We start from the raw sequence: 25,937 nt of genomic DNA, 5'->3' as shown, positions 1-25,937 counted from the left end.
GGCAGATCTCCCCCGTGAACCTCAGAGTCAGACAGAAACTGGGTTCATCACTCTTTGTTCCTGGCGAGTTTGAGGTTCGTTTTTCCTTCCCAAGTGGGCTCAGTTGGGCTTTTTCAATGTGGGCACTCAAAGGTAACATGGAAAGATGAAAAAAAGGACTTCTAATCAGAATGAAACGAGTCAGAATTAATGACTGGAGTCTTCCTGCTTTCAGCTGCACGTCAGCAATGAAGAATTTGTATGTCTTCTGCCAAGCTGCCAGCAAGCACCCTGCGGGGAAAGCTGCCTTGCTGCTGCAGGGCCTGAAGCTCAGGGGTGAGTGAAACAGTTCACGTGCGACCATACTAGAGCTGCTGTGAGATTAAAACAGTGCCAGGCACTGAATGATGTAAAAATAAGACTTCTAAAATAAAAGCACGGCTTTGTGAGGAAGATCTTCCAAGGAGGATGGAGTGTTGGCACACGGCTGGCACAAAGGGAGGCAAAAGGAAATTGAACAGCATTAATGACGTCAGGCCAGTGGCATCCAAGTCACCATATTTATGACAATATTTATTTGATTTTGCTTTATATTGATCATATTTACCATTCAAGGAACCACAGAATACCTCAAGTCAGAAGAGACCCATAAGGATCAAGTCCAACTCAGTGACAGCATCATGGGTCTTCTCTGCAATGCAGTGTTCTCAATAATTTTGTGACTGTCAAACAAGAAAGGGAAAAAAAAAAAAAAAGGAAAGAGAAAAGATCACAAAAAACTTTTCAAGTGCCAGCTGACAAGACACCAGTGTGGAGTTTTCCTGTCCCAGGGAGCAGGAATGGTTCTGCTCCATACCAAACACGCTGCTTGCTGCAGGACTGCGCCCACAGAGCACTGAGAGGAGCAGCATCAGCACAGAGATGGACTCTTTTAAGTTACATCCAGTACTGTGTCCAGATTGGGGTCCTCTAGTACAAGAAAGGCATCAACAAACTAAGGTGCCTGTGCAAATTAAGACAAGAAAGGTTGGACAGAGTATCAGAAAAGCAGTGGCACAGGTTGCCCAGGGAGGTTTCCAAGGCTCAGCTGGCTCAAGCCCTGACCTGAATCCAGCACTGAGCCACAGCAGGGTGGGCAGGGAGCACCTGAGGTCCCCTTCAGCCCACGTTGTGCCATCATTCTGTGATTCTGCAGTGCAGATAAGAAAGCACCTAGGATGTGGATAATATTGTATTTCAAGCCTTTGTGAGCATTTTTTTTCTTTGCAGAAGGTAGAAGGAAAGAAAAAAAGTGCTGCATTAGAGCTGAGATTGGTTTCATCAGCTTGTGCTCCAGCGTTCCTTGTGTAATGGAAACTTATATTCTGCTCCTTATGGCAGCAAAAGAATTGTAAAGAAAATTGCTCCGGTCAACTGAGACATGCTGTTTCTGCACCTCCTTCCAGGTAAAATATTTATTACCTGTTAAAGTGATTGAAGGTCACCCATTCACTGCCTTTTAGAAACTAATATAAATAGAGAAGAAATTGGAAAATAAAGTGCTCCTATTTTCCCAGTCTGTAGGCAGAGAACAGTAAATAACATAAAAAGTGAAAGAAGGTAGAAAGTGTCCATGTTGGTGTGTTACTCTGCAGGGTAATGAAGAAAAAATAAGTGGGCAGTGTATTGGGAAGAGGAGGTAAGGTCATTGGTGGTGCCCCAGGTGCACTGAGACACTTGTCTGCCCTCTGTGAGTGGTGTGTGTGGCTGCAGTGTGCCCATAACTGCCATGTACCCTTCACTGGGTGGTAAGAGCATTGCAAAGGAATGGTGAAGGCTGGGATTAAGCCCTTTTGTTTAGTGACTCTCACACTGGAGGCATAGCAAGGCTGAAGTTCTGTCACTTCATGCAACATTCGAATGGGCGTCTTGAAGATAAGCATAGGGAATTGCTCTGCATACTCCACAGTGTAGTAGGTTACATTCAGTGGTACTAAACATCAAAGTCACAGCTTATTATCTGTTCCAGTAATGTGCCACACATTCTGGACTCTTGTTTGTGTATGCATTGAAAACAGTTCAGTGTGTATCAGAAAAGGTCAGCTCTCCTGTAATCTATATCATCTTTGAAGACAGTGGCTTCATTTGAAACTTGCACACAAAAATAAGCAGGAAGGAAAAAAGCACTGCATATTAACTACTTGGAAAAGTAATGAGTGTAGCAGAATCTATGTTACTCAAGGATCAACATTCACAAATTAGGGACTTAAGCTGCTTTATTCCTTTGGAAAAGTTTGCATGGGGCATTGCAAGATCTTCAGTACTCATGGATCATCAGGTGATCTTCAATAATTCACTATCATAAGAGTCTGAATAAATATTTCAAAAGGCAAAATCCCAAATTCACCTCGACTGAGGGAGATATATTTATGACATCTGTAACCTTAGGGCTGGTGTTTGAAAATACATGATGTTTTCAGGGTATTTGTACTTCGAGTAGATGCTCTATGTCACCTTAGTTTGTGATATGTCTTTAAGGGAGATTAGGACAATTGAAATATCAAAGCTGGATAATTAGAAATATTCTTTGTCAATATGTGCTTAATTTGGACCTCTGGATTGGGGTACAGTGTCTTAATGGCTCATATTCTGGACGTGATATTTAAGACAGTATGTTAACAGATGTAGGAATTAAGGGAGATAAAACAATTATTTAGTTGTGTAACTAGCTAGGAAGTTTATCTAGTTTCCTTCTGCCTTAAATAGGACAAGAGAATTAACTCGATTTGTTGAAACATACTGTTTAGCCACAGCAAAGGTAATAATTGTTCTCTCTTGCATGTGCTGCCAAAAATCAGCATAGCTGAATGGACAGAAGTTTATCTCCCCAGTGCAGTACCTTTCTGACAGTATTTTCAGTCATCCAGGTGCCCTAACATAGGTGTGACTGTGGCTAGTTTATGATGTGCTGGTGCAGACTAGCAAGTGAAGGAAGCTGCCTGGTCCTTCGTCCTTCTCCTTTAAGTTGTTCACTAAGAGTACAGTGAACTTTTTGGCTTTGATTTCACTAGCAATTTCACATCTGATCGGGCAGTATTTATTCCTCTTGTCCAGCGTATTTCCACTATGTATTGTAACTGCTCTAATACTTAATACTTCTAGGCTGGGAGAGTCCTTTGCTTTCCTGCTGAGCATTTTTATTCCCTTTGTGGGAGATTAGAGGATGTGTGTGGCTGACACACTAGCTCTGACCTTCTGTTCTACTGTAGCCACATGCAATAAAGATTAGTTCTAATCCTTTCTTCTCTTCCTGCAGTGCAAAGTCCCACACCTCACAGCAAACTTTCCACTAGTGTCACAGCTAGGGGTCAGAGCCAGTTTGTGCTAGCACTGTTTTTGCTTGCAAAGGTGTGATCGAAAGGCAAAATTTGCTCAGCAAATTTCCAAGGGTACAAAATACGTGTTGCCACCCAAAGCTACTTGTGCTACATGAATGACTACAAGGAGGAGGCCAGAAAGCAGCAGCAGTGAGTTTCCAAATGAGGGCAGGACAGGAGAAAAACACCCCCACAAGTGAAAGCATTATAGTGGGGGCACTGCAGGAGGAATTTCTCTACTCCTACTCTTGGACAGAATGAGTCAGGCTCGCTGTATTTTCCAGGGTACCAAATTGCTAGGTCTGAACTCCACAGTGTGAGTTAGCAGCAAAGGGGAAACCCACAGCTGAATCCATTGGTGGTGCTCTTACAGAGAAGAGTATACAGAGAGTCTTACAGAGAAGAATAACATCCCTCCTGGATGTTATTTTAAAAGATGGTATTTTAGAAGATCCCACTGTCTGGTGCCCTCTTGTGGGATGTTTTCACACCGCGCAGCAGAAGGAGGGAGGTAGAGTTTAAAGGGCATCAGCGAAGATCTCACTGAAGGAGTTTAGTCATGACTGTAATTGCAGCTGTGTGAAACAGATGAAATCAAATGTAGAAAATTTTGAGCGTTTCCTGCAATTTTCCCAGTGAATGCCTCAATCGAGAGCACACTTTCCAAAGTAGCTGAAGTTTTCTGCTTATACTGAAAATAAGAGGTAAACGTGTATGAAGATGCTTTTTTCTATTGTGTTTATAAGGCAATTTAAAAAGTGGTGAGCGTGGGGATGTTTTAAAAACAGCCAGTCCAGGACAAAGACATAAGCAGGCAAAGAAGAAGAGAAGGGGGGAAATTCTGAAAAACCATCAGGCTTAGTAGGAGCTGGCTTCACCATCAGTTATAGCAAATGAATTCCTCCCTCTTTTTATACCTTATTGTAAAATATTTCTTATAGCACAGATTTAGGTTGCTTTGTAGCTGGTCAAAGCATGTGACCCACGTAGCACTGTACCAGGTGTGGGCTTATAGCTGTCATTGGAGAAGCTTGGCAGATTATGCCAACGTTTTTGTTTTCCAGATGACCAGTAAGAGCAGAGGTTAGAGAAAAATAGCTGACCTCTCTTCCACGAGGCTTCACACATCTGATTCCGTTTGCAGTAAGAAGAGAAATGAGATGAATAATACAGGTTTACAACGAAAGCATTTTGTGCCTGCACATGTGCACACAAGCGTGCATGCTGGACGCAGAAGACTCAAATTTTTTGGATTCACTTAAATGAGGCATAAGGCTAGTGAGAAATACCCAACTCGTAATGGTTTCCACACCATCTGGAAAGAACCTGTATTTATGAAGCCCATCCTACAAAGTCTGATGATAAGAAATGCCTTCTTGCTGAGCACCTTCATGCAATTAGTCAAGAAAGGCAATTCAGCACTTATTCCTCCACAAATAGAAGGGAAAGGAGAGTAAGGCAATCTTTTCAGACTAAGGAACAGGTTTAATGTACAATCATTTTAAATTTCTGGCAGGAAATAATATTAATTCCACAAAACACTGTCTTTTTATATGACAGTATATGTTGTGTGTTAAGCAAGTTAAAATTTATTCTGTTTCCAATACTTTTGTCGTGGAAAGACGGATTATGTGCCTCAGGTTCCCAGTCATTCCAAATCTGTTTTTCTACATTGATTATTGCAATGTTTATGAGCAACTATGGTCGGAACAGAACATTTACATCACATAACAGTGTGGTCTGTCAGGACAGCAAGTTCACAAAGCCATTGCAAGTGGTTTTGGAGAGAGCTGACAGATAACTACAATGAGTATCATTGTGACAGTCTCAGTGGGAGTCTGCTTTAATCTAATTAACATAACAGTGGCAACACAATGGCAATCAAAATTAGAAGGACTAAAGAACTCTTCTATTATGTAGCCAATGTGAATGACTGGAAAAGAGAGACCTTGGGATGAATGCAGAAAAGGAGTATTCCTGAGGGTAATTGATGGATCAGAGAAGCTTTTTTTCTTTTGTACCAATAACATTAAGCTGGGACTTTATTATTTTTTTTCACACCATGTACTCTAGGCACAAGCTTAAGGTATTCCGAGTTTGCTTCTCTATATCTACACACCCCTGAACCGACTATGCTACCAAGATATCTTTGGTTCTCTGAATTATACCTAAGTTACTTCTATAGAGTTAGCTAAAGTTGAAGTTTCTGCCCAGGTTCAAATTTGTAAAAGGAAGCTATGCTACAGTTTTGAGATGGGCTTAGGAAGTAAAGCAAGAGAAACTGTGGAAGGTAGGAATTGACAGATTTCATCAGAAAGACAGAAGCCTGTCTGGAACCACTTTAAAGTTCTTCATTAGTCTGTGGGGGAGTCAGAATGTTGTTTTGTTTTGTTTTAAATCTAATGGCTTCAAACACTGCTTTGCAATATAATCAGTTGAAGAAAAGAGAATATAGTGATTGTCTTCATCTACATGACTAGGGTACATAAGACATACGTACTTTAAAAAAGAAGTTGCTTTGAAAACTTTACATTTTCTCAAAAGTCAAAGCTAGAGAATTTGAAAACCCTGAAGTTAGCAGAAGCAGGTAGAGAAAGCTGACACCTTTTTACCCACAGTCCACAAAAGTCAGGTGTGTTTTTTTGTAGTAATTTAGCAACAAATGGAAAACACTTTTATTTATAAAGTCTACAAGCCTACTTCAAACCCTAAAACCAACTGAAAGAATTAGCTTCAAACAGAGTGCAGTTTGAAAGGAGTTCCATGCAACCCTAGGGATAAGCTAAGTGGTAGTGAAAGGAAACTGCCAATAGGTACCAAAACATTTACTTCCTTAAAACAGTAAGCATTATTGGAAGCTTTGTTACATTCTTCTGTATTTTTTACAGAATTGCCTACTGTTTTTCAGGAACAGATATACTGAAGTAAATCGTACAGTAGGCGGTTTCAGTTTGTATAACTTTGTGGGTTCCTTTTCCCACTACTTTCGATGGTTTATTTTGCAGAAGTCGAGTGAGCTGGTGTGCATCAGGAGATCTTGAGGGGAGGGATGACCTAAATCCACAACACAATGACAGAAAGAGCTTTCACAGGCTTCCAGGCTCAGCACATGCCCTGGCTCCAAACACTTAACACCAGCAGGAGCAGTTGGAGCTGCACAACCTTCTTCCCCTAGGAGGTATCACATCACATCATAGCTTAGTCAGACTAACAGGAATTACAGGTGCCCTCTTGGGAGGCTTCATCCTGTCCCTCACTGCTGGACCAAGAAATCTACAGAAAAATCTGAGTCTGGAGAAGTCAGAGATACAAGTTTTTAATGTGCTTTCCTGTAAAAATAATTTATTGTGGTATCATGTGGCCATTGATCAGAGAATAATGAAAAGGCTGCAAAAGTATTTCTCAGAGGTGCCTGGAGAAACTGAATGATCAGTTATCTATGATTTTTTACTAAAGGCAGGCATCTGCTTCTCATCCCAAGCCTACCTTGAAAAAGCCTCCAAAAATATTTTGATTAAATACAGTAAGCATTATTATTATACAGTAAGCACAGTAGCAGAACAGTAACAAAAAGACAAAGTTTTCTCTGTGGCATTCTCTCTCTTTTACTTTCTCATAGTTTTTTGTTTGGTTGGTTGGGTTTTTTTGGGGGGGAACAAAGAAGAGAAAGGAAAAAAAAACACAGAAAAAAAGAGCACATTTGGAACACAACAGAGAGCTGAGGAAGCAGTGTGAGCAACTTGGCTGAGTGTAAAAAAGGTGAGAGGGAGGAAGGAAATGGAAGAGAAAGAGGTTTGGCAATCAGACCATGGGAGGATGATGTAAAAATGTGATGGAGAGCTAGCCCCATGCTGTTTCCTCTTACATGAACTCTGCAGGGTTTGTGCCCTGCCTTGCCTTCTGTGGGGGTTAGGACCATAGATTTGTATCTCCTGATAAAGAGGTGGGTTCATTCTCACTTACACCAGTGGCAGAGGACCCACACATGGAGCAATTTGTTTTGTTTTGTTTCAGATTGTTACTGTCTCAACTGGAGGACCAGATAACCTCCTATGAAGAAAGAGGCAGAAGTCATAGGATGATGGAGGTTGGAAGGGACTTCAGGAGGTCATCTAGTTCAACACTCCTGCTAACACAGGTTCCCTAGAGTAGGTTACAAGTCACAAATTATATCTCTGAATATCTTCTACTGCAGATACAGAATTTGTGTGCAAAAGTCTTTTCACTTGAACAGTGGCTCAAGGTGTCTGCTTGCTTTTTGTTGTCTGTATAAGTTCAGGTACAATCACTGCTGCACAGCTCTTCCTGCCTTACTACAGAGACTGGAGTAGCAAGAAGGCTGAAGGTGGTGAGGTGGTGGTAAGACACAAATCAGTTGGCTTCATCTTCAGAAGAAGGTGGCTCTGTGAGGAAAAAGCTAGAAGAGGCAGAGGGTTAAAGACTAACACTTTGGCGTGGTATTTTATAGCAAAGGTAATTATTGTCCATAAACCAGAGGTAGCCAGCAAGGAGCTGGGTCATGGTTAGTCAATGATGCTAGGTGTAATTTTGCTTTGGAAAGAAAACTAACTGCTTGTTCATTAACAAAGCCAAGGTTGTCTCGGATCCTTTCAGAGGGTAGTGAGAAGGCACAACTGAAGTATCTGAAAAGCAGAATGGTAGGGTTTGTGGGGTCGGGAGAGACGTTACCAGAGGAGGAGGAGGAGGTGTGCAGATTCTCTCTCCTACAAGCTACACAAGTAAACGAGCAGGAGAGGGCGCCAGATAGCAAGGAGTAAGTTTTAGTGTACTGATACCTTCATAAAAGAGAATGGAATATATAATTTGAAGTCTTGGCTGAGCTTATATTTTATATGGGTACTATACAACCACACCTCTGGTAGTTACTGTATGCAACATTCATTGCAACAGTCATCCTATATGAATGTCGACTAAAAATCTGATTTCTGTCATTCATTCAGCCTTCATTCAATTTAAGGTATGGTCTTTATCTCTCCACTATAACTAGATGCGTGAGAGCAAACTGTACAGCTTCCTATATTTTATACTTCAGTTACAACCACACGATGCCAGTCTCTGCCCTGAATTGGTTCCTTGTTAAACCAGAAAAATCACTTGCAAAGACTTCAATCAATACATATTACATTGGCAAAGTGCTCCCAGGCTGTATGCAGCTAGAGTTCAACTTTGGCACTGTTTCTTTTTATGCCTGTGCTCAGCTGAGAGCAGAACTATTCAGGACACAGGACACTGGAGCACTAGACGGGATCTACCAGTTCCTTTTGCAATGACAAATCTGGGATTGACAGGAATTGGCAGAGTGGCAGCTACTTGTACCTGTCTATCCCCAAAACACCTTCATGCTTGGTCAGCTGCAAACTTTTCACTGAGCAATCCTTTATATTCAGACATCTCTCCTGTTTCACTGCTGTGAAAACCTACTGGCAACAAGGCCTTTGTGTACCACTAGTAAAAGCACTCAATCAGTTTACTTCATCCTGGTCAGTTGCAGTTACAGTCTCACCAAGCAAAAATAGTGCTTTGCCTTACCATCCTTTGCATGATGCACCTAAACACAGCTGTCATTCGTGCAGCTCACCTGATGGTGACTGGAATTAAGGATCTCTAGCAAGTATTTCTGTTCCCTTGTTTTCAAAGGATTTTCATTCTGTGCAACGCAAATCTCTGGAATGCCTCAAGGTATCACCAGGGACCCATGAAATCTTTTCTTGTCGTTTATTGTTTTTGTCCATGGACTAACAATGCACACAGTCCCCTCAGTGGGAGCCAGCAGCAAAGTGGCTAGCAGCGATAAAGAGAAGGAAGGAGGAATAAGTGAGAGTTTGACCTCACAACTTTTGTTTAGATTGCTGGTCCTTTTTAGTATTTCCTCTTGTTATTCCTTCATGTATTTTGTGAAGAGAAGGGAACTGCAGCCAAACCATTATGTGTGCTCATTCCATAATCTAAACATCTTTATCGTCTCTTTTTTTACTATTATTATTATTTTGGCAATTGTTTAAATAGCCATAGTAATATACCAGGGCAATGGAGACTGGAGTCTAATATTTTGCAGAGTTTTATTCTGGGCAGTGCACCAAGTAACAGGTAATTGTTGGCAGGACTACAAGTTTAGATTTGCATACTGCTTTGTGCACAAAATGGGAGTCGAATAGAGGCCTTCAGGAAGCAGCTGGGACCCTTACAGCACAATTATACCAGGTAGACAAAAGTCCTTGAAAAACTGCCATAGCAGAACAAGGATGCCCTTAGTTTTAACCTCCTGCCTACTTCCTGTTCACTCACTTCTTGACAGAGTACTTGGAGACTGCTCCATTCTGCCCAGTACTTCGGCTGTGCAAAGAGGCAAGAAGAGGGTTTCTGGCTGTGCTTTTTTATTATTATTATTTGGACAAAAGCTAGCCTTGAGGTAGTTCGATTACTGAGCATTCAACATGACATCATAAGAAATAAAAGAAAGCCACTGCTGTTTCTTTTGTTAATTTCAACTTGCAAGTGCTAGTGATTTGCCTATCTGACCACATCAAAACGCATGAAGTCTAAGACAAACAAGCTGCTTCTGGAAGAAATTCTGTCTGGATATAAGTAGAACAAAATTTCACGGTGAAAACATTCTAACATTGGAATAGGTTCCTGTATGGGAACTGCTGAATCACGGCCTGAACCACTGATGGAGCACCTGAGGTGAGCACTGAGGCAGCTGCAGGAGCACAGGTGAAGGCGATGCACTGTGTGAGCAGAAGGGGTGCAGTCTGGCTGCACCTCTCCCAGGCCCCATTAAGGGCTGACCACCACTGGGGAAGGACCTCTTGTTGGAGATCCCTCCCCTGTGGAGTTCTAGGTGGGCCTTGATTGTCAGTGACAGGTGAGCCTTTCCTAATTTACTGGCTGTCATTATACCGTCTGGATAAGCCATACAAAGATGCACTGTCCACCTTCATTATTTTGTGTGGGTACTTTTTTTTTTCGGGGTATACACCCTACATTTGCCCAGGGAAGTAGTAGAATTTTCTCCCTGGAAATATTCAGAATTTGTCTTGACAGGGACTTGGGTGTCCAACTGAACACACAACAGCCCAGCTTCCAGCAGAAGTTTGGACCAGATGGTCTCCAGAAGTCCCTTCTGACCTAGACTTTTTATGTGATCTGTGGTAATACTCCCAGTCATCAAGTTTCAAAGTAAGTTGAATAACAGAAGAATGTTTTTTTTCTTTCATGTCAGGAAAGAGAGGATTTCAGTGGCTACGGAAATACTAACTTTATTATGAAACAGGAGAGGAACAAAAAGCAATAGTTGCATTGCACTTACAAACGTTATTGCAACTTATTGCAGACAGAACCAATCCGGTATATCTGCACTACCTGGTTAGCCAGAGGAACAGCGACTTCTGCTAAAGCTCATCCCAAAAAGTCATGATTTGTTTTTTCTGTTTTATTACAATAAATGCACCAGTATGTTCAATGCAGTGCAACAAAAATACTGGAGTTACAATGACGGATGTGTGTAAGCAAGCCATTTTTTTTGTATTATTCCTTTCTAGAAAATGAAGATCAATACTGACATTTAAATTGCCATGAAAAAGACAGTCTTACTAGTTATCTGATAACTTACCCATGGTAAGTAGATTGTTGATATAGAAGTCCACAAAAGAAGTGAACTAAAAGGAGGTATCAGATACTTTCCAAATTGTACTGATCAAGGCAGCATGTTGCACTGCAACTACAAACCATGATGCTTGGTAACAGATAAATTAGCATTAATCATTACAAGAGACATAACACACACTGCACTTGGCATGTGTATATGAGTTGCTTGGCAGTAATGCAGAAGTATATTTAAAAAAATATTTTCGTGTTTAATGTAGAAGAATATAAAACAAAACAAAGCTAATATGACAGACAGACATGTGTTTCATAAGATATAGCAACTGCTGTAACGATAACTAGAGCAAACACAAGCCAGATAAGCTAAATAACAGATTACTTGTTGCTCACATTAACAGCCAGAAGAACAGCAGAGTTAGCATAAGAAAATCACTGCAGAGGAAAGTAATACACTCTTCCATTACATTTTTTTTTCTCCTAGGAGACAATGAAGAGCTCCATGTCCAAGTATTATTACCTAAATAAGCCTTGGTTGTAACAGATGGCAAAGGTTCTTGCTTTAGCATAAGATGCTTCTTGCAATTTATATACCAGTTAGCATTAACGCAGCAGATCTAGCAAACAAATAGTGCCATTAATGCACAAATCATGTCACACTGAGTGCTGGAGCATCTCCTGCATGGGCAAACTCTTGCATTCCTGCAGATGAGCTGGAGAGCAGCATGAAGCTAACAGGATTACAAGGATCAACAGGTACCTCACCCACTGACACGATTAGTACATTGTGCCCTTTGTTGAGAAAGCTTATCCCTGTGTGGCTTTCCCAATTCAGAAGCTAGGTTTGGATGGGTGGATGGATTTTTAAGAAAGTAAACTTCATGAGCAGAGCTTGTAAACATGTTAGAGTCCATTTACTATAGTTAGAAACCTAGGAGTGCTAAGTAGAGAAAACAATTGCTTCTGAGAGACAGAAAAAAAAATCTCAACCATTTCAGCTCTTCTTTGTGTATTGGCAATGCTTTTGAATTCTTGTAATGCACTCGGTGTGTGCGATGGTTTAGCAAATCCCATTTCAATCACTGCATATGCCTTCTTGGATAGGTTCCCAATAGAAGCTTCTCCACAGAAAATGGAGGCTTGGAACAGGAAGACTGCTTTTAAACCCTGTGCTTAGACTGAATGAATATACTGAGATGGGGGAAGAAAAGAAAAATAAGCAACCAAAACCATCTGTGCCCAGAACAGACAAACCCAGATGTCACGGGGAATATAGTCTTCTCCTTTGTTAATCATGTCTGCATGACCGTTCTGCTTCTGCAGCATATCCTACTGTATTTCTGAAAGATAATTAATATACACGAACATCTCATTACTTAGGAAGGAAGTTTTAGTCACATCTTTGTTAATCTAAGCCTCTCTCCATCAGGTCAACAGCCTTGAGGCTCCTTCTGCCACCTGTGCTGAAAGCCTCCTTCAAATCCCACCCTGTCAATGGATTTTTCACCACGTACAGAGTTGCTGGTTTTGTCTTCCCAAGCAAGGGTGCTCTTTTGAGGAAATGAAGAGTCCATTGAACCTACAAGGGATAGATTTTTTTTACTGTGAATTTTCTGCTGACTTGACAGATTGAGCTGTGTCTCTTAGTTTGCTGTAGAAACTGCAGTCTCCGTTTCAAGGTGTAAGGGAGAAAATCAGTGCATCATGTTTGGCAGCAAGGAAGCTTGCATCAGTGATTTGCAAAGGCCTCTGTGTTAGCTGCATTCTACATTAGAATGTCATAACTAAATCACAGCCTCTATTGCAAGTTGAGCAGGATTTGTGTATTTAGTAAACAAGAACATTTGTATTCTAATTTGTGCATATACAAAAAAGACATAATTACTCAGCCGCTAGGACAGGCAAATGGAGTAGACAACTGCCAGAGGCAGTTCTCATCTCTAGGATTCTTTAATTTATGGTAAAGAAAATCAAGAATGCCAGGTTGAAGATTCTGAATTTCACATCCCTACTCAGAGACTTCATTCCTTCCCTAGATAAACTTACTTCAGTATTGTGTCCAAATGAACTGAGTTTCCTCCTTACTGATCCCCGTTTGTATTTGGTTTGCTGAGCCTCTTTACTTTTCTTGTTCTTTTAGATACAGCATTGCCTCTCCAGCTTGGAAGGCTGGAGGAAGGCATTCTCCAGCTTCAAAGAGCCACTAGGCTGGTATCAAAAGAACAAGATTAAAACAGTGATCTAGTTAAGTTCTCAGATGCCAGCAACTCCAGCAGTCAGAACTGAGAAAGAAGGAAGAGAAGTACAGGGAAACTGTTCACCACAGGGCTGGGGATAAATTATTTCAAAGTTAAGGTAAGGTGTGGTCTCTTTCTTGTGAGGTTACTTGTTTCACAGGATTTTTCCACGTGAGTCTGCCCAGACTGTTCATCCTTCTCTATGACCAGAGTGTCTAGAGCAGTTCTCCAGATAATCTGTTTATTTATGATAGGCCAATTTTAGAATATGCTTTTAAAAAGCAGTCACGATATTCAAGTTAGTAATATGCCATGCATACAAAGAACTTGGGTATCTGATTATAAAAAGTATAATGCTCAGAATGATCCTTTGTACTCCAAGTGAACTGGGAACCAGTAAAGGGCCTTTACAGATGGGGAAGAAATGAATATACCTTCTCTCAGGTGTGTACGGTTAGCCAGGTGCCTCTCTCCTAATTTTGGAGTAGCAGCTATGTTTAAGCAGCATTCTCAAGTTTTGCTTTACTCAGTGCCTTTAAGACCTAAGTGCTTAAGTGTTCCCTACCAAGCATTTTCAGTATCAAAGCCCAGACAAGTTATGGCCATCATTTATGGTGTAGCATTCATGACCCTACTTCACTCTTCAATGACTAAGAAAAAGCTTTTTTACTCCAAACTTCCTACCTTTCCACACTAAGTATGTATTTTTGAGGAACAAGATGTATGCTGTTTGGATACTAAGACTGGAAATGCTAGACCTGTCACAAGGCTAACATCTACCTGAGCCTCACCGTGAGTGAGGTGTATGTATTTATTGAACATGAGTAAAGAACAACTGGACACTGATACATCACCATTAGTACATTATAAGAAAGTTTAATTGTTGAGAAGTTTAAACAATCTAAACAATCTCTTGAATTGCAGATTAGGTTCAATTGCGTGGAGTAAACGGACATTTATCATAGAATCATAGAACTGTTAAGGTTGGAAAACACATCTAAGATCATGATGTCCAACTGCCCACTCATCACCACCTTTCCTTTTTCTCTCCAGAACAACTGTAATTCTGTTAGAGTATCTTCCCCAGCTACATCTTAGGACCTCCATCCTTTTGAAAATAGCTCAAAAGAGTACTGTTTTATCTGAGTAACTGAGATGTAAGGGAGTCTGAATATATTCCACCCAACAGCCTGTCCTGAGAAAAGGGCTGCTTTTATCTGGCAATACATAATTATTAAGTATCCTCAATGGTTTTATTGTTATTGCAGCTGTCTTTGTCAAGAGTACCTCGTTATTCTGCTTAGAGAAGTCAGCTATCTTAAATGGCTGCTTTCTCTTGGAGAAATCTTATACAGTGGTTTTGAGTAATTACCCTTCTCTCCCAGTGGATTTTGTATGCCTCTCACTTAAATGGTTCTGCTGATAAGGTTATGCTTATCAGCAGAAGCATTTAAACTTATCAAAACTGTGCTTATGAGGCAAACAAGAAGGTTGTGGAAAAGTACACGTGGGATGAACCCTGCATTTCCCTCTTAAGCAAGGGCTGCAGCCAAGTGCTGTTTTGCACTGTGTCAAAGCAAGTGGCTTCCTGCACTCCTTACGATTAGACAAGCATTGGTAGGCAGGGGAAGTGGCCCACAGCTTGGCACAGATTTTATCAGTCTCTCCGATGAGCTGTCTGCAGCTGAACAACTTTGTGGTCAAGGTAAGGGCTGTGTGATTGGCTAACATCCACTCCGAGTTTATTACTTGTATGGTATGGCTGCTTGTGTTGAGAGTGGATCTTGTTATCGAGTTCACGTCACAGTCGAGTCAGGGTTAAATTACAGTGAGATGATAAAAAAGCAAGTGTGAAGGCAATCGCCTTCTGCTTCCTCTCAGAATAAAGCAGGAGGCTGACAGAAAATACAGCAGCACAGTGACCGTCTAATGCACACATCTGGGTACGAGTGATCCCAGTGCGCTCACTGGCTGCCTCACGGATCCAGACCATGCCATGCAGCTTGGGCTCCAGAGATGCAGAAGCCACCTCCCTCCTGTGTCATGCTGCCACGTGTTTTTGTTTTGTGTGCTTATGCTACATCAGATTAAAATTGAATAGGGCCAGTTTCTTATCTTGGAGAAGGTTAGGTTTGTTATTAAGCAGTGTGGAAGGAAGACTGTTTCTACCTGACCTTGCTTACATTTCTCATGGAATCTTATTTAAGACACTGAACATACAAAGTTTGATATTAAAATACAGCATTTCCTTATCTTAAAAGGAAAATGATCTTTAATCTGAAAGCACTTCTGAATTGCTTGGGCATCTTGGGGATCAGATTCTACTAACGCCTAAAATGTTATCAATAAAAACGTGTTTTCATTTTGTTTTTTACCCTCACTGTAATTAGACAGAGGTTTCCCCTTCTGCATTCACGCTGGCATCTGTTCTGGAGCACTCAGCTTCTGGGACTGGGAGTATTTTCATGTGCTGAACGATGAGGCAGAACAGCATGGCAGTCTGTGGCTCATGGATTTCCCGCAGGTGCTGTCTCTGAGGTGCACGGAGATGACTTTGTGTCCTTCACACTCACTGGAGGCTGAATTCCCCTCTGAGTAAATGCTTCAAAATACAGGACAGGAACCTACTGCAGCCTACCTTAGGCCAACTGATCTCAAGTAAAACAGCATTAGAATGATTTTGAGGCGGGTGAGAGGTGTGTGCAAGCAGAGTCGGGAGTATTTAAGACTAATCTCTGTCAGTTCTTGGGAGTCCAACTCCAACCCCCTACAACGGGTGGGAGTCCAGGCGGATCTTGATTGCCTGCACAGAAGAGGACCCCACCACCTCTGTGGGCAGCCTGACTACAGAAGTTCTTCCTCACGTTTCTATGGAAGTTCAAGTCTGACGCCGCTGCTCCTAAGCTGCCCCTTTCAAACCAGGCCCAGCCCGCAGTCCCTCAGCCCGGGCCCGGCCGTGGGGCGGCGCCGCGCTCCGGGCCGGCAGCGGCAGCGGGCGGCGGGGCCCGGCCTCCAGAGGCGGCGGGGCGGTGCCTGCGGGCGCGGGGCGGCCTGGTTCCCCGGCAGCGCTCCCCGGCGGCCGCAGCCGCTCCGCACTCCGCCGCCAGCATGGGCGGCTCAGCCTCCGGGCCGCTGGACGAGAGCAAGTGCGCCTACATCCGAGGTAGGGCGGCGGCGCTCCGAGCCCCGCAGGGCCGGCACGGAGCCGCTCCCAGGCGGGCTCCGGAGGGACCGGGCTGCGTGAGGCTTTGCGGTGGGAGAAGCGATGGGCTGGGGCTCGTTCGGACGGTGCGAGGAGTGGAAGTTGTATGAAGTTGTATGAAGTTGTGTGCGTATCGCGCTGTTAAAGTCCGCGTTTGGGGACCTAAGGGTCCGTTTTGGGGTGGGTTTTTTTTTGCGGTGTGCTCTCACCTGCCCGCCCGCGCTCCTTATCAGCAAGGCAGTAGCTCAGATACGTACAGAGAAAGGTTATTACCTCCAGAAGGAAAAGCAGTCAGGATGAACATCCTTTACCGTCTCGCATCCTACGGCGCGCGGAGCAGAAGCTCGCTCAGCCTCCTGCTGCAGCCGGGCTGTGTGTGGATGGGACCCCCGTGCCCGCATAGGGAAGCACACACAGCTGCTCATTGCGTTGGTGGAACGAGAAGCAGACGGATTTCGTTTGCCTGAACTGCGTGCAGCCCTGTAGGTTACTTGGAAAACTCTGTAACAAGTGCAGAGGAGGTGAAGGATAAAGAGATGGGCTGGTATGGTGTCTTCATCAACACGCATACAGATTTACAGGCTTTGTAATTTCCAGAAGTCTCTTTGCCTACACTGTGAATTTGAGAGATTAGAGGAGCAGAACAGGTGCAAAACTGGGTGAGGTGTGCAGCCGTGTAAAAAAAACAAAACAAAATATAAACAGCATCCCTGCATGCAGCTTGTCTTTGTAGGAGAGGCACTCCAGTCCTCTGAACATCTGCATAGCATGTCTCTGGACCTGCTCCACATCCTTCTTGTGGTGGGAGCCCAGAAAGACACTGATTTCCCTGGAAGCCTACTGCAGGTGGGAGAAGTGTTAGCACTGAACCTGCCAGGCTGTGTGTGACGTTGTGATAGCTGCATATGGAGCGAGATCTTGAGCTGTACCTGAGAGTCAGCAGGGACCCCTGCAAGCAGAGAGGACAGCTTGTGGCCAGTGGGAGATGAGAGGGCTGGGGCAGAGGGTGTGTTGGGAGAGCAGGAGGGCACATGGGGATGGGCAGGCAGACCACGGGCACTGAAATTTCTGCACTTTCAAAGGTGTCTTTTGTTCTGCGCGTGCCATTTTTCTAATCACACCTACGGTGAAATAGTTTTTCTGTTTACTTGGGATCCTTATGGTATTTTCAATACGTAGACATAATTATAAGCAGTAAACCGTCTCTCCAAAGTTAAAATAAAGTTGTAGTATTTTCTCTGTTTTTTGGACTGAGCCCTTAGGAAAAAAAAAAAAAGAAGACTTGTGGAGGAGATAATCCTTCATTGGATTTTGGTTGGACCACATGGGAATTCATTGGGATGGAAAAATGCAGATGAAACCAAGTTTAAAGAATCGACAGTAATAAGTGAAGAGACTGGCAGCTAGTCATGTGAAAAGGGTTTATTAGAACAATTTGTGCTCCCAGTTTGATGAGGCATGGGCTGAAGCTGTGATGGGAGGCGTTTGCTGCGTGATTGGTATTCAGTGGGTGTAGCACCTGAACAGGGGAGTTATGGACACAGGGTGCAGTTGTGAAATCAGGGAAAAAGATGAAAGTGACAACAAAGAAGAAGTTGTCATATGGCCTGAGAGACTGTGCTGGAGATTTCAAATGGAGCTGACAGAGTCTGGTTTGGAGTCTCTGCTTTCAGGCAGGTGTAATCAGGGCAGCCAGTCTGACAGTGGGAGGGAAAATGGTGAGGTGTAATGGCTTTAAGTTGGGCCAGGGGAGGTTCAGGTTGGGTGTGAGGAAAAATTTCTTCTCAGAAAGAGTGGTAAAGCATTGGATGAGGCTGCCCAGGTGGTGAAGTCACCGCCCCTGAAGGTGTTGTAGAACTGTGGAGATGTGGCACTAAGGGATGTGGTTTAGCTGAGTTGATGGTTGGACTTGATGATGATCTCAGTGCTCTTTTCCAACCTTTATTATTCTAAGGGAGGAATGCCCCCCACAGGACACAGTGGTTTCCATTTCTGCAGTCCCAGCAGCGTGGTGGTGGGCCAAGCTCGGTTCTGTCACCTGTGATCTGTTGGGACCAAATGTTTTAAAGTTTGGAGCAGCAGAGAGATTTCAGGAACTCACTGCCAGCAATTTCAACAGGTACATCTGAAAAGGGAGCAACGTGCAAAAAATTGAAGTTCTCCAAATGTTGCTGTCATGAAAGGGGCTCACTGTACTTGACCGTATCCAATCTATCCATTGCTATAAAAGTCAAGCTGTCCAGAGGACAGGGCTTGGTACCAACTGCTTTTGATTTGTTTGTTTGTCAAAAAGCTGTGTTTCTTCCTCTCCTCCCTTTCCATCATTTCTTTCCTTGCTCAGGCAGATGGGCAGCTCTGGCCAAGACCTCCCCACCACCCTTCCTTCCATCTGACAACGAGAGCTGTTACTTAGCATCTGCAAGACATTCCTTTGTGGCCATTTGCTTAGCCTGTGAGTTTCAGTGTGGTGCTAATTAAGATGAGATCTTCTTTCGTACAAGAATAAAACGCTTTTGATGGATTCCTGCAAGATGCAGTGTTGCTCAAAAAAAAACCATAGATGGACTCCTCTTGTTCTCTCAAGTCATAGAGGCTGCAGAGGAGCCTCCTGTACCCTTCAGTGAAAAGAAGATAACGAGGCCTGCTGCTGGCTTGACAGGAAACCACATGCACAGATACCAGCAGCAGTAAGGGGAGAGCTAAGTGCAGTGCCTGATGCAGCTCTGGAAGCACATCCTTGCTGAAGGCCAGCCAGTGTGCACACAGCCACGGGCAGGGGTGCTGGAAGGTGGGACAGTAACTTGGAATTAACTGTGGAAAAGTCAGCCTTTTCTTTTTGGGCAAGCGCTCAGACTGTATGTTTGATTTTCTGCTTCAAGCTGTTGCAAAGGCCTTCTGGATTTAATTTGGTGGACGGCTGCAAGTCCAACAGAATTGTGTTAAAATGTGGCTGTACTCACTGCCTTTTCTCTCAGCCTGCTACAAGTTAACGTCTCGACGTGTTTTGGAAATCCTCGCCCTTGTTTCATAGCTGCATAGAGTGCCCATAAATGCCACTTAACACAGAATGAGAGAGAGGAAGGGAAACAGGTGGGAAATTCATACTGTGCTGTGGATTTGAGTTTCTCTTCTTCATGATATTCACCTTGCTGAGTTTCCAAGTTCTTGAAGGTCTGAAGAAATGAGGTTTTGAAGAAAAATCCGTTTGCTTTTACTTGCTTTCTGAGAAGCTCTACTGCTTTGAGAGGGTGTTGCTCTTGGAGCCCATGGCACGTTTTCATCCCCTAGTTTTATCAACTTGATCCTGTCTCGGGAAGTAGAGCTAGCTTCTTGCTTCCTGTGCTCTTAAATTCAAGGGGCAAGATTCTTGATCTTAGCTTTGACTGAATGCAAGCAAAGGCTGTGAGGGGTGTGAATGATGGGAGAGGTATTTGCTACCCAGCTTGAACAGCATTTACTGAGCTCAGTAACTGGTAGATTTCAGCTCTGAGACACCGAGGCAGGAGATAACATTCTGTTCAGCTTGCACAGCTTACGTAGTCCTATCAATTAATTTTCAGTGCTGCTGTCAGCAGGTTTTTTTTAGGTCAGCACATAGTATAAATGAGAATTTCTCTCATCAGAGCAGGAACTAAAATGTTGTGCTTGAATTTGTCAGTGGCAACTCCCTGTTAACGTCTGTAAATGGTCTGAGGTTTTCACAAAAGCAGAAATCTCAGTTACCCATTTCATGGCATGTTTCCTGCCTCTGCCAATGCAAATGGGAAGCCAGGTTGGTCTCCTTCCCCATTTAGCACAAGCTCTCATCCACCAAAGCAAACCACATTGCTGGTAGAATTAACACAGTGCTATGTCTTGCTTGGTACAGCTGGGTTTGGCAATTGGAAAAGAAGAACTTGGTGGGTCAAGTCTTTTTGTGGTACAGTGGGTGCAAATAAAGCTCCAGGTGGAGTGGAAGACTTGTGCATTTCTACTGCCCATGTAGAAGAAGCTGTGTAGAGTGCTGGATTAAGCACAGGGTATCGATGAGAAGAGCCACGTAATCAAGAAGGTAAGAAATGTGCTTACATGTTGGGAGAGCACACTGTGTGTGTGGAGTTTGCTGCTCTTTTGGACTTGATGCCTTCCAAAAAAACGAAGATGTCAGGATTTTGGAAGATTTTCATTGGTACAGCTTGGCTACAAGTTAGAAGACAGTCTTTGTATTCGATAGAAATTTTGTAGATATGAAGAGGAGAACAAGAAAGCTCTCAGATAGTCTTTCAGATGATTAAAGCAGCTTTGTTGTAGATGCCTTTGGGCAGAAAAGCTAAAAAACCCAGTGTCTGGACCAGGAAGGGTGATAGTCGTAGGCAATGTGCTTGTGGCTGCCTTTAAAGTGCTACAGCATTCTTTCTTCAGCTTTTGCCTTTGCATATAATAAACACACTAGTTATCTTCTGACTTAATGAACAGTAAAAGATGGCTTCAAGGTTTTGAACAGGCACGCAAGCTTCTAGTTGCTTTTGTACTGAAGTGACAGTGATTAGTTTCTTGATAAGTCTGACGCATTAAGAAACCTTGGTGATTGTTCTGTGCTGATGCGTGCCTTGTTACACATAACCAGAGTTTGGTGAATTCATTTCTCTGGGGTTTAATATTTGACTTGTTGAATGGAGCATCTTTGTGTTCTGTGATATTAGTTGCTACTTGAGGCTCCATCAGTTGCTCTCCACTTCAAGAAGTAGTGATAAAGCTCTACACAGTCGGCCACTGTTACTATTCATTCCTTGGCTTTTGTTTTTAAGCCCAGGAAAGCCACCAGCTCAGGTGCTTTCCTGCTGGGTGTAGCAAGGGCCCAGTGTGCATGGATGGAGTCATGGCAGGTGTTTGCCACTAGCTGGAGTGGGTGTGTGGTGATGCTGAGGGATCTCTGAGGGTGCTGTGCCTTCATCGTGCAGCTCGGCTGTGCCACTTCAGTGGAGCAGGACAGCCTCCTTTGCACAAGCAAAACGCACAGCACTAAAGCAGAAGTCCAAAGAAATGTGGGTTTGGGATGAGGGAGTGCCAGAATGAGGAGGAATCTGTCCCAGTTCCTGGTGCAGGGTCAGCCCTGCAGAGCTGATGTCTGCAGCACGAGGTGGGGATGCGAAGTGCTTTCTCAGCCAGCCTTAGGAAGAGCTGGCAGCAGCTTCTTCATATTACAAAAACATCTGGGATTTCCCACTAAGCTTTATGTTCCCAGTTGAAGGCACCAGCAGGTTTTGCTGAGCTCAAACAGTTGTCCCATCCGTGCATAGTTTTGCTTACTGCTGGTGGTGGCTCATTCACAGGACCATCCTGGAGCTGCTGCTGGTTTGAGCTCTGTGTGCGTTGGATCTCAGCTGAAAAACTTGGCTTCCTGCACAGTATCTGGAAATGTGCTGCTGCCAAAGGGTGTTTCCCTGTGCTTTGGAGACACTTGGCATTGTTTCTCTGAGCTTACAAAAATGCCACCACCAGCCTGGCGCTCAGCACACAGCTCATGAGGAGCATTCGTCCTCAGCACCTCTCGTTTCTTATCCTATGGGCTAATTTTTAAAGCTTTCCTTTATGCTTTCCTTCCTCTGCAGGGAATCACAGCACTGTGCCTGACCCTGGAGGTGTTCAAGAAGCATTTTGCTGTTGTGCTGAGGGATGTGTTTTAGTGGGAGGTATAGGTGGTAGGTGGACAGTTGGACTGGATGATCTTGGAGGTCTTTTACATCCTTGGTGATCCTGTGATTTTCACGTATTTTCTTGAGGTCACAGTAGGGGGAAAACAAGCTTTTGTCATTCCTGGGCAAAAATTGAATGGCGGGGCATGCACAAATGAAAAAAACCCAGAAGGCTTAGGAGTAGTCCAGAAAATAATATCGCCATCTGTAATTTATTGTGCCAGATACTTTCCACTGTTTTCAATTGCAAATGAGGCTTTGCCAGTCTTCAGCTGTTGAGTCGGAAGCTTCCACGCAGAGTGTCTGCTTCTGATTGTATATCTGAGAGAGCTTCAGCTAAAATGGATGAGCTTGTTCGTGATTTCAGAGAAGGGCAGTGCATCACAGCAGACACAGCTTTCTGCAGTTCACTGTGCTGCCAGAAAAGGTCAGCAGATGTGAGGACCTTGCTGCTGGTGCTCGGGGGAGAGCAGGTTATTTTTTTTTCTACTGACTTCATTCATCAGAAAGCCCCAGATCTGGTGATGGTGGTGTTGGTTCCTTTTTTCTTTTTTCCCTTCTGAGGTTTCCTGCAGACAGCTGCCAAGTGCACTGCAGACATCGATCAACATCGATCAGACATCAAAAAGGATGATGTGCACTGTGTCTGCATGTGTGAAGGTTCAGCACAACTGGAAGGAGATACCCGAATGTTTTGGGGTGTAATGTGTCACCCAGTTATTGGATGGTTCAGCTTCACAGTGGTTATTATGGTGCTTTTGGGGGAGAAAAGAGGTCGGGTTGCACCCATTGTCATACGTATGGTGAACGTGATCTTTGCTCAGGGGTAGAAATATTCTAAATAGATATATGTGTATGTATATAAATACACAGGTTAATGATGCACTTCAGAGTGTTTCAAGTACACATAGAAGGGGACAGACTGGATGAAAGACACAGGGGAGACAAGAGTTCTTGCTTTTCCTTTGTTTTTAAAACACAGTCGAGGTTCTGTAGTTGTTTGCTTGGTGTTTTCACCACGCTTGATAATTTGCAGTGGGCTTTCCAGGTGTGGCCAGGAAGCAGGGAATCAAGGTTCCTTCACCCTTCACTCAGCTGTACCATGAAGAGGGCAAGAGGAGAGGAGCTCTGGTCGGTGTTGGAGTGATGAAAACTAAAGTCCAGACACCTGATGCTGTGTGGTTGCAGTGGAAGGTATGAGGGAGCAGGACTAAGCATTTCAGGATGGAGTTTAGGAGAAATTTCTTACAATTAGCCGGGGAGGTGGTGGAGTCACTGTCCCTGGAAGCACTGCAGCCCACAGAGTTGCAGAGACCCTCATTCGCAGAACACGAAATGGCCAAGTCACAAAATAGTGCCAGGATTGCACTGTTGCACTATCCTATTTGTAACGAAGAAGGAAAGGCTTAGAAGGCTAGCCCATTTCCTACACAGTGATACAAAAAAATTCATCCCAAAACCAAAACTGAAAGCAAATGTCAGCAAGCACATTCATCTCCTGTGCAGGTTGGAGATAGCAAATCAGTTGTGCGTGGTGATACACTAAGCTGGGAACCCTTGGGAAAGCCTATCTGCAGGAGACGTGATGCTAAGGTGCACCAGAATGAGTGGTGGGTATCCTCCTGGTGGCACAGGAGCCTTGCTAGTCTAGAGCCAGTGGTCGTTCCAGTTTGCTTTGGGATCTTTTCTGGTAAACCCTTCTTGGTAAATGGTCAGGGATCCCACAACTTTGTGTGCTGCACAGGAGGATTTAATCCAGGGGAACTCAGCACATGAATCTGAGTGTGCTTTCTGTGGAGGAGACACACACTTCTCTCTGAATATCAATCGCAGTAAATGCTCTGTTTACCTCAGAAATAAAAAATGTTCTGTCCAAAGCAGGCTGGCAGTCTGGGATAGCCTCCTTGTCCATTCACTGAGCTTGTGGCATAAATCAGACATTACAGTTTGGAAAGAGCTCTGGAGATTTCTGCTGAAAGGCCGCAGGATAGGCCCCGCTCCCAGTTTCCGTGAGCTTCACTGGCACTCAGCCTATATGCAGAAGGTATTTACATCCCATGCCAAAGTCTCCGTTCAGCCATCACTGTGTACTCAGTAGAAGAAATTGATCTCTAGGAAATTCAACAACTTTTTCAGCCCCAGAAGCAAATCGTGTGCTAAATAGAAGATGATGCTGATAGCTGCTTCTCTCAGGCTCTTCATCAAAACCAGGTTGACGCAGTGTGAAAGGATGTCTGTGTCCACGTGGGCTTGTGTGAGGTTTAATGCAGTTTGGCATCCAGAGATCAAGGCATCTTGAAAGCTTGAATCCTAATTTAACTTCTCTTCTAGGTTCATAATGCTGGTTGGAAATTGTGGTCATTAGGGTATCTCACATCAAAATTCCTGTCACTCCCAACCTTTAAAATTTTTGACACAATGAATTTGTCTTGTTTAAAAGGCGTTTATTTTAGGGAACTTTTTGATATCATAGTAAAAGCTTGAAGTAATATTCTAAATTGTGAGTGCCTTCAAATAGAGTAGGGAAGGAAATGCAAAACCATTTCAGATGTCTGAGTTCCTGCTGTGCGTGTTCAGCCCAAATGCATAAACACTCCCAGCACTTCAGTCTGTTACATGGGCCACACTGCATTTTTTGGCCAGTGATAGGATTTGGCTCTCACATCTCTCATTCTTTCTGAGCTAAGTATTTTAATTACATGGTGTATGTTTTCCTTACGGAATGGCTGCAGCGTGCACGCTTGGTTTCGTGGTTGCTGCTGTGCTGCTGGGGGGAATGACCACGGGTATTTCTCTAGAGCAGTTCCTTCGTAAATTTGATTGCCCTCATTACTGACTTTCGTTAGAAGAAGACAAGGAAGAATGCATGTAGCTCATGGCTCCCTCCCACTGCCTTGGTTCCTTCCTCCTGGGTTTGAGTTGGTGATGCTGAGAGCAGGCACACCCAGCAGGCCAATGACTGAGGCCCTGCTTGCAGCGAAACACACCCAAAGTCTGCACAAAAAGGAGCTTCTTTAGAGGACTTATGTCTGGAGAGATTGGGCTTAAAGGGTTGGAGTGGTTTGTGATAGTGCCTTGGCAGCTGTGGTGAATCAGCCAAGTGCTGGGCCTGCCTGGAAGACAGAGCTGGGCCCGCAGTGAATGAAGGAGGATGGCCCCTATCTGCATTGGTCACTGCCTTCCCCAGCACTGGAAAAATGCAGTGCTGCTCAGCACGTGCCATTACCAAGCAGGGGTGGCTCAGGCTGTCACCACACCACAATACGGGGCCGTTACCAACACGACACGCACAACACAATGTGTTGGTAAGAAAACTGTTTGGTAATTCGGAGCAAGAGCCTGTGGTTTGGCAGTTATTAATCTTGCTGCCTGGCTTTTCCTTAGCGTGCCTGAAATATGTAGGCAGCAGGAAGTGTGGTCTGCAAAGCTGCTGCACTCTTTGGGTAAGGCTTGGCGTTGGCAGGTGTTAATTCTGTGAACATGAACTGAAATCAGGCGTGCCCCACAGGGCATTTGTACTGCCAGAGCTTCACATCAGGGTGAGCACGGCCTGGGCTTTAACTGTTATCATCTGCAAAAGAGACATATTTTAATTAAGGCCCAGTCCCTCCATTAGCTGAGGTGCCTGCAGTTCTGCTGTTGGAAACTACGTGCAGTTTTCGGACGGAGCTAACCGATGGTAAATTGGTGAATTTGAAGATGCTGTACCAAATGGCAGGTTGAGTTTCTGCAATCATTAAATGCTGTAGCGTTATCTGAACCGCTGCCAATGGTTGTGAGTGTGCGCAGTCTTGGGAGGATGTGAAATCCCTCTTTCAGATGGGGCCCATCTCTCTATTAAACTTCTTTTGGATGATGGGAAGGG

The 25,937-nt window shown here is 43.8% G+C and overlaps 1 protein-coding gene across 1 annotated transcript in view; it reads left to right on the top strand.

The window, feature by feature from the left end:
* Positions 1–16,267: 16,267 nt before the first annotated feature.
* NIBAN1 (niban apoptosis regulator 1) overlaps positions 16,268–25,937 on the top strand; it is a 49,410-nt gene continuing 39,740 nt past the window's right edge. Inside the window, exon 1 of the mRNA XM_065745455.1 lies at positions 16,268–16,358. Within this exon, the coding sequence (XP_065601527.1) occupies positions 16,304–16,358 (55 nt within the window). The 5' untranslated portion in view covers positions 16,268–16,303. The remainder of the gene's footprint in view (positions 16,359–25,937) is intronic.

Source organism: Cyrtonyx montezumae, unplaced genomic scaffold (assembly GCF_038088225.1).
Source record: "Cyrtonyx montezumae isolate F1298 unplaced genomic scaffold, pur_monq_1.0 scaffold_1, whole genome shotgun sequence".
In the NCBI taxonomy this organism is placed as follows: Eukaryota; Metazoa; Chordata; class Aves; order Galliformes; family Odontophoridae; genus Cyrtonyx; species Cyrtonyx montezumae.
Note: the sequence above shows the minus strand (reverse complement) of the source record. Positions and strands in the feature narration are given on the sequence as shown.